Source organism: Coregonus lavaretus (assembly GCF_964263955.1).
Source record: "Coregonus lavaretus genome assembly, chromosome: 21".
In the NCBI taxonomy this organism is placed as follows: domain Eukaryota; kingdom Metazoa; phylum Chordata; class Actinopteri; order Salmoniformes; family Salmonidae; genus Coregonus; species Coregonus lavaretus.
Window position 1 is genome coordinate 2,040,304 of NC_140008.1, and position 14,496 is coordinate 2,054,799.

Here is a 14,496-nt window from a genome sequence, read left to right on the forward strand (position 1 = left end):
ATTTTAGTCATTTAGCAGACGCACTTATCCAGGGTGACTTTTAATTAGTGCCTTCATCTTAAGACAGCTAGGTGAGACAACAAAATATTACAATCATATCAAGTACATTTTCCCTCAACAAAGTATTTATCAACATTTTTACATATACATTTATATTTAGTTAATTTAACAGACGTTCTTATCACACCTTAGTGCTATCAGACTTCTGATACCAATGCAGGGTGAAAGGGGGGGCCACAAGATGTGAACCGCTATAAAAAAATGCATAGAAAACGATTTAGTATTCTGAAAGTACAAAATACAAAATGCATTGGAGTGTAGTTAAGCCCAGTGTAATTCAAATGACAAAATATTCAGAAGTAATTAAAATATGTATTTCAAACATAAATACTAACCATCTCTGCCTACTACCCAACACTCTGTCACACTTCCTTATCGAAGAAACCACATCCCCTCTACATACAGAGTACACAGTCAAGTAGGAAGCCACTTCCTGTCCTCTGGTGTAGAGTTCCATGAAACAGAATGTCATCTTTGACACTGAACAGAAAGTCATCTTTGACACTGCCATTGCTTAACCTACGGGAGAGAGCACCAAAATGGCAGAGAATCAGGAACTGTTCTGTTGCTCCATCTGTCTGGATCCACTGAAGGAGCCGGTGACTACTGCCTGTGGACACAGCTACTGTATGGGCTGTATTAAAGAAAGCTGGGATCAGGATGATCTGAAAGGTGTCTATAGCTGTCCTCAGTGCAGAGAGACCTTCACTCCAAGGCCTAATCTGAGGAAAAATAACATGTTGGCTGAGATGGTGGAGAAACTGAAGAAGACAGGACTCCAGGCTGCTCCCCCTCCTGCTCTGTGCTATGCTGGACCTGGAGATGTGGCGTGTGATTTCTGCACTGGGACCAGAAAGCAGAAAGCCCTCATGTCCTGTCTGGCGTGTCTGGCCTCTTACTGTGAGACTCACCTCCAACCTCACTATGAATTTCCTGGTTTCAAGAAGCACAAGCTGGTCAAAGCCACCGCACAACTACAGGAGAAGATCTGCTCTCATCATGACAAACTGCTGGAGGTTTACTGTCGTACCGATCAGCATTGTATCTGTATGCTGTGTACAATGGATGAACATAAAGGCCATGATACAGTGTCAGCTGCAGCAGAGAGGACTGAGAAACAGGTAAGACCAGAACTACTTGTTGGTGACTGTCTGATAAACAAAGAATTAAAGATACAGTAGGAACTAAGGCTGTTTGAATATGAGAGATATCAAATGAAATCGATCCTCAGCAGAACAAATATGAACACAGACCTTGAGTATATTGAGTTTGCTCCCAATGTATCACCATTTTCTGAAGTCAAACACTATTATCATTCCGAATGCCCTTTTAGGAGTTCAAAGTTCAGTCTCAACCCCTTGATACATGTACGTCTACCATAAAAACTATAATCATTAACATAGCAACATAGATAATGTCATATGATAAAGGGACTTCCTCAAGATTTTAGACCTTCCTCTCTATGGGCCCTATGTCACATTACTATACTATTGATCTACTGGACAAATAAAGCTTGATAGCTCATTGAAGAGTGATTCTCCACAGAGGCAGCTGGGGATGAGTCAGCAGAAGGTCCAGCAGAGATTCCAGGAGAGAGAGAAGGAGCTGAAGGAGCTCCAACAGGCTGTGGAGTCTCTCAAGGTGAGTATTGTTGACCAGAGGAGACACACAATTTCACTTATCTCTTCCAGTCAGAGAGAGAGAGAGAGAGAGAGAGACAGAGAGAGGGAGAGGGGACTCTCTCCAATCCCACTGACCTCACTGTTGGGAACATGCTGTCTGGACTCTGTTCAGAGAATAGACTGCTTAATGTAACCGACGGGATATGAACCAGGTCTACCGCGGGAGAAAGCAACAGCTTGACCGTTGCACCAAGAGGACATTCCCTATTGGGCTGAGGGCCGACACTGATTTTGAAATCGCAGGCGGGGCTACTTCATCACATAACCATGAGTAACCTTGACTGACTCATGTCCCCTATACATTAACATGGAGCCCTCCCTCTCTCTCTCTCTCTCTCTCTCTCTCTCTCTCTCTCTCTCTCTCTCTCTCTCTCTCTCTCTCTCTCTCTCTCTCTCTCTCTCTCTCTCTCTCTCTCTCTCTCTCTCTCTCTCTCTCTCTTTCTCAATTCAAATCAATTCAAATGGCTTTATTGGCATGGGAAACATAAGTTTACATTAACAAAGCAAGTGAAATAAATAATAAACAAAAGTGAAATAAACATTCAGAAATGAACAGTAAACATTACACTCACAAAATGTTCAAAGGAATAGAGACATTTCAAATGTTATAATTCAAGTGCAAACAGAGTGAGCCATTCGCCAGACTGAGTTCTGGAGGTGAAATGGAAATGAATGAGGGAGAGTTAAGTGAGGTAGAAGGTGTGGTGAAGAGCTCAGAACCAGAGCCTGGCATCAATGGACATGATAAAGAAGAATCTGGTGCAGTAGGAGATACATTGTAGGACAAAGTGGATCCATATCTTTTGGCAGATCCATTTGTGGTTTCAGGGTGGGTGGGAAAGGAGTTGGGTGCAGTTGAATCAGTGAAGGTAACCTGTAGTGGACTTGTGATATTTGTTTGTGTTTCTTCTGACCAGAGGGAGTGGGCGCTCCGTGTCACGCAACTTGGGTCAAGATCTGTTTCTTGCTTTTCTCTTAGGAACAGGGCACCATTGAAAGGAGTGATTTCTGGGGTAGCGTTAAGTGTAGAAGTGGAGCAATTAAGGTTGAAGACTGCTGGTGTTTGTGATTCCCGCCGTTTGGTGCAACACAGACCCGGTGGTGAGCGTGGTGAAACAGAGGAGTCACTGTCAGTCCTTTTGAATTTTGAGTCTTTACCCGATAAAGTAATGGTAGGATATATCAGTTATCATGTTAGAACTTTGTGCCGAATCCACTGTGCTGATTCAGGTGCAACGTTTATGGTCATGTTGCAGCAGTTTGTAGGAGGGAGATTCCAAGATGTGGGAAGTGTGCAGGAGGGCATGGGATAGAGGATTGTGTAGTTTTGGTGGATAAAGTTGTGTGTGTCAACTGTTGGGATGCCCATGTTGCTGGGGATCGGAAGTGTCCGGTGCGAGAGAGGCAGGTTGTGGTGGCTAGAGTCAGAGTAGTGCAGAAGGTGTCGTATGCTGAGGCAGTGAAGGAAGTAGAGGAGGATGGGTCAAGGGTGAGAGATCCTGAGAGGATCCCTGTGAGTAGTAGATCTGTGCCAGCACAGAGGGATAGGCCAACGAGTGATATATGCTTCAGTAATGATAGCTTCTTAGAGTTCATAGCAATGGTTATCAACTGTACCGCACAAATGGAACATAAATCACAGAAAATAGATATTGTGGTGGCAGCTGCAGAGAAGTATTTGGGCATACAAGATTAGACTTCAGAAGAGTTACAGGGTGTGTTGAGTGGTGGTGTCCCGTCCTCCCAGGCCGTTGGCATGGTGCAGGAGCAGATAGGGTCAAAGTAGTGGAATGGGGTAGTGGGTATTTAATGAGTGTAGGGTTAGTTGGAAGGGTGTTTTTTGTATTATTATAATTTCCCCTTTTCCCATTTTGTATCACAAAGTATAATGGATTTATATTATAGTCCAGTTGGGGGAAATGTCGGTGGACCAAGATTCAAAGGTCAGATTAGGAAGGAAGAGGTGGTGTTTTCTCGATTGTGCTTAGGACATTGTACATTGATCTCGTCATTACATCTGGTTGGCAAGCATGGGAATGGTTTGTGTCTGGGGGGTACGGTCGATGAAACGGTGGAGCATGTGTTGTTATATTGTTGTAAGTATGTTGAAGAGAGGGAAAGATTGAATTGTAGGGTCATTGAGGTTGGATGGGGTTGGGGGGGTTGGAAGGGATTTTGGGGATGGGGGAGGGTCTATTAGAAGTTAGTAGGGCTCTTCTTTATTTTCTCAGAAGTACTGAGGTAGGTAGGAGGATTTAGAAATGTTGGAAACCGTGATTGACCACACACTCCAGCACAGTAGGTGGCGGCATGCACCTTTAACGTTGGTTTGTGGACCGCCATTATATCATAGAAGAAGAAGTTGGTCGTGTGAGAGATTGTGGTTCGTGAGGAGGGCTACTATTCTTTTTTCTTTTGGTTCTTGCGTATTTTCTGAATTTATTTTCTGATGGTGGAGGGTTTGTTTATTAGTTTCCACTGTTTATCGTTTAGAGTTGAGGGGGGAGTAGGGGTAGTTTGTTAGGGCGGCGTGATGGCCTCAACCGAGTGGAGAAGAAACGCTGTCGCTTCGGGTCCGTTCCGGAGAAAGGTGTGGAGGAAGTTTTGCTCATGGTCGGCGAACAGGTTGGAGCGGAACATCTGGACTCTGCATCCAGAATGAACAAGGCGGTGGTTGTGTTAATGAAAAAGGTTTGTCTTGTTGTGAGGGGTGTGTTGGTGCAGATGTCGCCTCTTTCGATAAGAGTTGTGGTGGCTAATCTGCCTCCGTTTATTGCTTCCGAACAGACCGCAAGTAGTTGGTTAGTTTTGGTAAATTTGCAAGTGGTTTCCGTGTGCTCTCGGCTGGGTGCCAAGCGGAATCCGTTAAACATGTCTGTTTTCGTAGACAAGTGTTTGTTTCTTAACAAACCTCAAGGTTACACAGGGGAGGGGTGGAACACAGGGTTTGCTAGCACAGATAGTTTTGGGTGTTTCTAGTGTGGGGATCATCAGTTATAGGCTACAAGCAGCAATATGATTGATAGGTAGGACAGGTATTGAACCCAAATAATCCCTACTCAGATGCGCTAACCTCAACCCTAGTAAACATGCATTATAAAAACCTTCTATATAAAATTATCTCATATTGGGAGTAAATAGCCTCTGAATAGAAAAGAAAAAACACTGCATCTTCCAGCCCACCAATAAATGACATAATGCAACCTTGGCGGTCAGCATATTTACCTCAACATGCCCCTCGCTTGCCTGAGAAGGCAGAGTGCTCGATGCTGGTTGATGAATTTGACAATTAATGTACTAGGAAAATACGTTTTTGTCGACCAGAGGTGACTGAATTAATGTTTAGGCTTATTGATAATCATTATAGTAATGAAGTATAATTTCAAAACATGAAAGTTGTCAAGTGGTGGTGGTACCAGGAGGGAGGAGAGTAGAGCAGGGTCAAGTGGTGGTGGTACCAGGAGGGAGGAGAGTAGAGCAGGGTCAAGTGGTGGTGGTACCAGGAGGGAGGAGAGTAGAGCAGGGTCAAGTGGTGGTGGTACCAGGAGGGAGGAGAGTAGAGCAGGGTCAAGTGGTGGTGGTACCAGGAGGGAGGAGAGTAGAGCAGGGTCAAGTGGTGGTGGTACCAGGAGGGAGGAGAGTAGAGCAGGGTCAAGTGGTGGTGGTACCAGGAGGGAGGAGAGTAGAGCAGGGTCAAGTGGTGGTGGTACCAGGAAGGAGGAGAGTAGAGCAGGGTCAAGTGGTGGTGGTACCAGGAGGGAGGAGAGTAGAGCAGGGTCAAGTGGTGGTGGTACCAGGAGGGAGGAGAGTAGAGCAGGGTCAAGTGGTGGTGGTACCAGGAGGGAGGAGAGTAGAGCAGGGTCAAGTGGTGGTGGTACCAGGAAGGAGGAGAGTAGAGCAGGGTCAAGTGGTGGTGGTACCAGGAGGGAGGAGAGTAGGGCAGGGTCAAGTGGTGGTGGTACCAGGAGGGAGGAGAGTAGAGCAGGGTCAAGTGGTGGTGGTACCAGGAGGGAGGAGAGTAGAGCAGGGTCAAGTGGTGGTGGTACCAGGAGGGAGGAGAGTAGAGCAGGGCCAAGTGGTGGTGGTACCAGGAGGGAGGAGAGTAGAGCAGGGCCAAGTGGTGGTGCGCAGGCCGTGGAGAAAGCGGTGGTGGGGAGGGTTGCAGCTGGGCTACATGAGCTGAGGCAGGGTTCTGTAGTAACAGAGACTCCGGTGGGCGAAGGCAAATATTGCCTGTCATTGGGGAAGAGGCTCTGATCAGGGGGGAAGTGCAAGGGGGCAGAGACTGGGGAGTAGGAGGACGGTACCGTGCCAATGGAGGAGGAGGAAGAGGGGGGAGGTGAGTCTGCGGGAGCGGAGGACAAGGCGTCTCGTTTTCAGATGGCTCATTGGATCCAGAGGGATGTCAGGCTGAGGGCCCAGTATATACGGTGAGAGAACTTTCTAGGTTCCTGATGGAGACTAAAGGGGAAAAAGAAGGTTCTGCTGGAGTCTTATTTGATTGATCCTGGAAGGTTTGTAAGGTCAGTACAACACGTGATGAAGAATGAGGGGTTTAGTGTCCTCTCACCCAGGAAGCGGTATAGGCTGAGAAAATGGGTCATGGGTTCTTAAGGGCATGTCTTCAGAATCTGCTTAAATGGATGGTTTTTTCTGGCATGGCGGCTTAATGGGCTTCTCTACTGGTTTCTGATTGTGGTGATTTCCCTCCCACCTCTTATGGAGATTTCACGGTTAGACTTCCTTAACATGAACATCGGCAGAGACTGGGGGAATATGTCAAACAAAAACATTGAAATGCCATGGCACAATTCTTAGTGCAGGGGTAGCAAAAGAGGTGTGTAAGGGTAGGTTGTTAGTGGTTAGAGCCAAAATCAATGACCTTGTCTTTTGCTTTCCAAAATGTGTCTGCACCTAGTACAGGGCTCAGTTCTCTGTTTCAACAGGGCCCAGGCAGGTGTCCTATTGGAAATTCCATGTAAAGCTCTTCCAAGATGTCACTTTTTGCTCAAGCTTCCAAGGCTTTTGGGAGAGGTGGGGACAGCAGAAGGGGGAGTAACTTCTGTTGTGGGGAGAGGAGGGAGCCTGATGGGTGGGTAACTTCTGTTGTGGGGAGATGAGGGAGCCTGATGGGTGGGTAACTTCTGTTGTGGGGGAGATGAGGGAGCCTGATGGGTGGGTAACTTCTGTTGTGGGGAGATTAGGGGTGGGCGATATGAGCTAAAATTCATATCACGATATTTTCCACTGTCCAGACGATATCGATATGATATCACGATATATGACGTAAAAAAATATGAATCACATTTTAATATCCCTTCTTGGTTAAATTATATTAGTTAAGGAAAAATATGTATTTGAACCTTATATAACCAGAAAGAGTGAGGCATTGGACCGTATGGACCTGAAAAGTTTTTATTTGTATTGTGCAAACATGCATTCCGTAAACATGAGGTAGGTAGGCCTATATATATATATATATATATATAAATTAGATATTAAGTAAAATTAAATAAAAAATAACAGGAGATAAAGAAAATAAGGTAATTACAAATTCAAATACGTGTGTTTGTTTTGGCTACGGTCCGTAGATATGTAAAAAACTAACCGTTTGAAACTAAACCTTTCAAGCCTCAACCATCAATTATCAACAATATCAACAAATCTTCACTAGAACTTTCTTCACAAGTTCCGTGCCAGGAATACCAGCATGTTGACTGTTTCTGGCTTTAGTGCTGCCCTGTGACATGTCACCACATTGCCCCCAGTGCTGAATGCCCTCTCAGAGGGGGCACTTGTGGCAGGGATGCATAAGTATTTCTTTGCCAGACAACTCACACGTGGAAAATTAGATCCGTGAAATCGCCACCACTCCAAAGGATCAGACTCGCTGTCTGCTGCCGTTGCCAGAATGTAGCTATTCAGCTCTTGCTCAATGATCTGCCTCTCTGAACATGAGGCAGGTGCACTGCTGGTCTGCTTAAAGAAGCTCCCAAGGCTCTTCTTGGGCTTCTTGCCTGATTGATGAGCAGTGGAAGCTTCTTTCTCCCTGTCAGTGTGATCCTCTGCAAGAGACGATTTTCCCAGGGCTGTGTTCTCCACCAGGAGGGCTTCGGTCTCTGAGGCAGCTCTCACCTTAAAAAATGAAAATAATTAAACTTTATTTGTATAGCACCTTTCATACATAAAATGCAGCCCAAAGTGCTTTACATTTGAAGCAATAAAACAAGAACAAATGAATAAATACCTTAATGTCCTCCAGTTTCTCAGCGGACATGTACCTGGTCTTGAACCTTGGATCTAGAAAGGTAGCCATGGAGAGCAGCTCATCTGTTGCAGGGTCAGTGTACTTGTTATTCAAGTAATCAAGAACCTTGATCTTGATCTCTTTGGTCAGTTCTGTATCGTCCTTGCTCAGATTTAGAACCTCTGCATTTAACAGATTGATGACAGGCTTCAAATAGGACACGCTCACATACGCTTCTCCTGACAGGGCATCTGTAAAGTCCTGGAGTGGCTTCAGTGCTGCTGTGACTGATTCCAAGACCTGGATGTCTTGCCAGGTAGGTACAAGGTGCCGTGTCTTTTTGTCCCCTGCCAGGACCTGTGTAATGGCCTTTTCCTGCTCCAGGACTCTTTCCATCATTTTCAGACGAGATCCCCACCTTGTCGGAGATTCTGTGATGAGCTTGTGCAGGGGCAGGCTTAGTTCATTCTGTGCTGTCATCAGGGCCTTCTGCTTTTTCCAGCTGTATGAGAACGTGCTAACCACCTTTTTGCAAACCCCTGTGGCCCGGGAAATCGCACACCCCTGTGGCCCGGGAGCGTTTTGGACACTCCTCTCTGGAAATTGGGAATAAGAAATCAAAATAATAGGGTGAAAAATAATCGAATCACAATACAATAATAATTAATAATAATGCATTTTTATATAGAAATCACAATACAATATAACTTTTAATCTTTGTTTGAGGATTTACGGCATTTACATTCAACTGTTACACATTTTACAAATCTGATGTGCTTAGATTTAGCCTACGGTACATGGCTGATGTGAGCTGTATTTTTTCTTAATAATAAGCATCATACAGGGTAGGCCTAGGCTACAGTCCTGAAACTTACCAATAGCATTGTGCAGCCTGTGTCCGAAACATCCAAGGTTTGCCCACTTGTTCAGCTGCAATGCCTTGATCATGTTCGATCCGCTGTCGGTCGTCATACAAACTTGACGCGACTCTTTTAATCCCCAGGACGACAGTATGTCCCTCAGCCCACCTGCAATTATTTCCCCGGTGTGGTCGTCTGGGAAATAAGACGTCTGTAGGCACTTACTTTTCAGTTTCCAGTCACCGTCTATGTAATGGATTGTGAGGCTTATATAAGGTTCTGTGGTACGACTTGACCATAGATCGGCAGTAGTGGAGAAGAATGGAATGTTATTTATCTCACTGTAAACTCTGTCCCAGCATTCTGTGTAAAGCTGTGGCAGGCATTTTTGGCTAAAATATTTGCGGCTCGGGATCTCATATCTTGGGTCCAGAGTTTGAATCAACTTTCTGAACCCCTCTTTCTCCACAGTTTGAATCGGTACCATGTCCTTCGCTATGTGATTTGTAATCGCAGCTGTGATGTCTATCCATTTTTTGCTCGTCTTCTCATAGCAAGTACCGGCAGCAAATGATGATATAATTGATTGTTGAGTGCGAGTCTGGCTTGTCTTCGGGCGAGCTCCTGGGCTTACTGTCTCACGCATTCTGGTGCATTGTTCATACTCACGGACATGTATGTTTTTTAAGTGATTGAACAGGTTGGTCGTGTTTCCACCTTTTGCTAAGACAACACGACGACACAACTTGCATATGGTAGTGTTTTGGTCGGGGTCGGAGATTTTAAAGCCAAACCAGTTCCAAACAACAGAGGTGCCCCCTTTCTTCTTAACCAATTTATCCTCCTGCTCTTGAGCAACATCAATTTCTGTGTTTTCGCTCATCCTGGATTGTAAAGTTTTCCCCCAATAGTTAACCTGCCTCCTAACTGCAGCTGCCTGCACACTTCTTTGTTGCTAGCACTACATGCGTGCAACAAGTGCATGCGACGTGCGCTCATAAAAATAGGTCAACATATTAACATACATTCTTTTATTCGTAAGAACCAAGAAAGGTTGGATAAAAAAAAAAAAAAAAAGATGTAGCTACTTAGTACTATCACTCAGTTGAAATTTGGAACAAAAAAATATTGATGCAAAATTCGAATTTATGAATTCTGAATAAATCGCGGTATCCATGATATTGCTAAATCCATATCATGGCGCGGCACAATACCGGTTTTTACTATCAAACCGGTATATCGCCCACTCCTAGGGGAGATGAGGGAGCCTGATGGGTGGGTAACTTCTGTTGTGGGGGAGATGAGGGAGCCTGATGGGTGGGTAACTTCTGTTGTGGGGAGATGAGGGAGCCTGATGAGTGAGTAACTTTCTGGGGAATTATTGGACAGAACGTGTGTTGTGTGAGTGCGTCGGGGTGGGGGAGCTGTCGCTAAGCTGTAGACGGGAGGCTTTGACTCTCCTGCCCAAAAAAGGGGATTTGAGCGACTTAAAGAACTGGAGGCCTGTGGCATTGCTCTGTGTGGACTATAAGGTCTTTACCAAGGTCCTCGCTAACTGACTCAAGTCCCACCTGGACTCTATTGTACAGAAGGACCAAACGTACTGTGTACCAGGACGTTTGGTGGCTCCTTTCCCAAGTGTCATACAGAGGGAGGGTTCTGATCATCAACAACTTGGCGGCATCCTCCCTATGGCATAAATTGGCCAGTGATTTCTTTCCGGTCTGGGCATTACTGGCTGAGGGCGGCAGTGCTGTACCTGCCTGTCCAGGAGGGGGGACAAGGCCTGGTGGACCTGGAGAGCAGGGTGGCAGCGTTCTGACTCAAAGCAGCGCAGAGGATTCTGTACCGTACGGAGGTGGGCTGGAGGGAACCAACATGTGCTCTGTTGAGGAGGGCTGGTGGTTTGGGGCTGGATCAGCAGATCTTCATCATGCGGCCGGAGAGACTCAATACAGCAGGGGTCTCTGATTTCTATGCTGCAGTACTGAGGGCTGGAGCAGCCTGAGGAGGGGCCACCACCGTTTCCACCACTGCAAGGGACAGCAGAGACTGGGGACTGGCAGGAGAGTCTGGAGGACTTACTGACTTTTAACACTCTGAGCTTAGTGGGAGTGAAGGGGCATCAGTGGCAGGGGGTTGTGGGGGCTGAGAGCATGGCAGGGTATAGGTGGAGGGGCTCTATAAGCTCCCAGTGCTGGAAAGGTCAGGGGTCGTCCAGTGGAGGGTATTACATGGAGCCCTGGACACCAATAGCTGGTTGGCTCGGGTTGACCTGGGAGTTGGGGAGGGGTGTCCGTTTTCTGCAATGACAGACTGTTCATCATGTTTTTTCTGTGTTGCCAGGGTAATGCCATTACTGTTGACGCCTTAGGGTTGAGTTTGAGTTGTACAAAATGATCAACAGTGTGGAGATGTTTCAGGAGGTATGGGGGCTCAGGGGGGCTGTCTGTACGGCTGGAGAGGAGGGGTTGGATGGACGGTTGGAATGTGGTGCTGGATGGTGTATTGTACTGTGGTGTTGGGTACTGGATAATGTGATTGTGTAGAGGTTGTGGTGTCACGCAATGTGCTTTTAGGGGTGGGGGTGGGGGTGTTAGTGTAATGAGGATTGCTCATTAAATTAAGACAAGTCAGTCTCTCTCTCTCTCTCTTAACAGAGCTCTGCACAGGCAGCAGTGGAGGACAGTGATAAGATCTTTACCGAGCTGATCCGCTCCATTGAGAGAAGGCGCTCTGAGGTGAAGGAGCTGATCAGAGCCCAAGAGAAGGCTCAAGTGAGTAAAGCTGAAGGACTCCTGGAGCAACTGGAGCAGGAGATAGCTGAGCTGAGGAAGAGAAGCACTGAGCTGGAGCAGCTCTCACACACAGAGGATCACATCAATTTCCTCCAGGTAACTCAACTGCCTTGATACATGTGATATGAAATTAAAACTCTCAATCATTTGGTTCTTCTCTCTCTCTCTCTCTCTCTCTCTCTCTCTCTCTCTCTCTCTCTCTCTCTCTCTCTCTCTCTCTCTCTCTCTCTCTCTCTCTCTCTCTCTCTCTCTCTCTCTCTCTCTCTCTCTCTCTCTCTGTCTCCAGAGTTATCAGTCTCTCTCTCTAGAGTTATCAGTCTCTCTCCCTCTCTCTCTCTCTCCAGAGTTATCAGTCTCTCTCCAGTACCAGTGTATCTTCAGACTTACCCAGCATCGTTGTCCGTCCTCTTCAGTACTTTGGAGATGTGAGTAAGACTGTGTCTGAACTGAGAGAGAAACTAGAAGACGTCCTTAAAGGAGAATGGACCAAGATCTCCACTACAGGTGTGTTGAAAATAATAAGAACATCAACTTTAGACCATTGAAAGTTCCCTACTAGTCATATACATGTGGAATATGGTATGATGATAACATTCCCTCTCTCTGTGAATGTGTTTGTGTGTCTGTAGTGAATATAGTGGATGTTGTACTGCCTCCAGAGCCCAAGACCAGAGAACAGTTCTTACAATGTGAGTCTCTTTATTCTGAAGTAACTAACAGTCTCTTTTTCTGACACTCCTAACAATCCCTCTAGAAATATATAGCAATAGTAGATCTAATCAAAGACTGGGTATCTATCTGACTCCTCATATTTCTCTGATTTGATCTCTGCTGTGCTCTAATCAAAGACAGGGTAGATACAGTATCTGACTTCACTTATTGTTCTAACTCCCCTCATTGGTCTCTGCTCTGCTCTTCTCCCAGATTCCTGTCAGCTCACACTGGACCCAAACACAGCAGACACACTCCTCTCTCTGTCTGAAGGGAACAGAAAGGTGACCTATACAGGCCAAGAACAACCATATCCTGTTCATCCAGACAGATTTACCAACTGGTGGCAGGTTCTGTGTAGAGAGGGTCTGTCTGGACGCTGTTACTGGGAGGTGGAGTGGAGTGGGAAGTGGGTTTATACAGCAGTCTCATATAAAGACATCAGCAGAACAGAGACAGATGGTGGATTTGGATACAATAACAAGTCCTGGAGTTTACAGTGTCGTAGAGGTAGTTATTGGTTCAGACACAATAGTGTTGAGACTAAAGTATCAGGCCCTCAGTCCTCCAGAGTAGGAGTGGACCTGGATCACAAGGCAGGTACTCTGTCCTTCTACAGTGTCTCTGACACAATGACCCTCCTCCACAGAGTCCAGACCACATTCACTCAGCCCCTCTATCCTGGGTTTTATCTCTATAATGGTACTGCTGAGCTGGTTAAACTGTAGTAGGGTCCACATAGATACTAGTCATGCTGGTGTAGTCTATAGCTGAGCTGGTTAAACTGTAGTAGGGTCCACATAGATACTAGTCATGCTGGTGTAGTCTATAGCTGAGCTGGTTAAACTGTAGTAGGGTCCACATAGATACTAGTCATGCTGGTGTAGTCTATAGCTGAGCTGGTTAAACTGTAGTAGGGTCCACATAGATACTAGTCATGATGGTGTAGTCTATAGCTGAGCTGGTTAAACTGTAGTAGGGTCCACATAGATACTAGTCATGCTGGTGTAGTCTATAGCTGAGCTGGTTAAACTGTAGTAGGGTCCACATAGATACTAGTCATGCTGGTGTAGTCTATAGCTGAGCTGGTTAAACTGTAGTAGGGTCCACATAGATACTAGTCATGCTGGTGTAGTCTATAGCTGAGCTGGTTAAACTGTAGTAGGGTCCACATAGATACTAGTCATGCTGGTGTAGTCTATAGCTGAGCTGGTTAAACTGTAGTAGGGTCCACATAGATACTAGTCATGCTGGTGGTGATGGTCCCCAGATATAATACTCTGTTTTCCTGTACAATAATTTTTGTCTGACTGATTTAATCTTCAGAATTTAATTAAAACGTAATAACGTATTTTTTATCAAATGCAATGTTTTAATTGGGAACATTTACATTAATCATGATGTATGCTGTTAATGTATGTTGGTTGTCATTCAGAACCATTGAAATGTTTTCTCAATTGGTTCTCTGTCTCAATGTAATTTTCCTCAGTATCATGGAACAGGTAGTGTTACTTACTTGCTAATTGAACTATATGGGCCGGTTTCCCGGACACAGATGAAGCCTAGTCCTAGACTAAAAAGCATGTTTAATGGAGATGTCCTGGAAACCGACCCTAAGTTTGGCATCTTTTATTCTCCCATACTGCTCAGTCCAGCAATATTAAACCTGTCCAGCAGGTGGTGCTATTAACCAAACAATAAAAACAGCAGATATCTTGACTTGCCACTCAGTATATCAGTAATGTTCAGAATTATACTTTACTATCATTGGAGATTGATGGTCTTTTTAATCCACTACCCAGAGTCAGGAACAGATGAAGTTAGGTCTGCTACTGTTCAGTTATTAAATATGATTCATGGTGATGGGAAATAAAAAATACATCTAGTAGTAGTTTTCCTTTGCTATTTATTCCAAGGTGTGTCTTTAACTTGTAAATGGATTGTGTTGAAGCTGGCATGTGGTGTGGATGATAGAATAGAGTGAATAGAGGAGAGAAGAGAGGAGGAGAGGAGAACATCATATAGAAGACAGATAAGATAGAGAGACAATTCATACCCAGGGGAGTTACTGACTCTGGCCCAAATGACACCCTGTTCCCTACGTAGTGCACTAGGCTACTTCTGACCAGATCAAAAGT

The 14,496-nt window shown here is 45.4% G+C and overlaps 1 protein-coding gene across 1 annotated transcript; it reads left to right on the forward strand.

Moving 5' to 3' along the window:
* Positions 1–530: 530 nt before the first annotated feature.
* LOC311148957 (tripartite motif-containing protein 16-like) lies at positions 531–14,246 on the forward strand. The gene is made up of 7 exons (XM_084186007.1): positions 531–1,181; positions 1,606–1,701; positions 11,510–11,743; positions 11,992–12,151; positions 12,277–12,336; positions 12,572–13,085; positions 13,397–14,246. Exons 1-7 carry the CDS (start codon positions 600–602, stop codon positions 13,440–13,442), a joined length of 1,692 nt encoding a protein of 563 aa, XP_084042133.1. The 5' UTR covers positions 531–599; the 3' UTR covers positions 13,443–14,246.
* The last annotated feature ends 250 nt before the right edge of the window (positions 14,247–14,496 follow it).

Coding starts and splice junctions, on each gene's coding strand:
- LOC311148957 (XM_084186007.1), top strand. CDS start 600: ATGGCAGAGAATCAGGAACTGTTCTGTTGCTCCATCTGTCTGGATCCA. Junction 11,744..11,991: donor ATCACATCAATTTCCTCCAG/GTAACTCAACTG, acceptor CTCTCTCTCCAG/AGTTATCAGTCTCTCTCCAG. Junction 13,086..13,396: donor GCTGAGCTGGTTAAACTGTA/GTAGGGTCCACA, acceptor GTTAAACTGTAG/TAGGGTCCACATAGATACTA.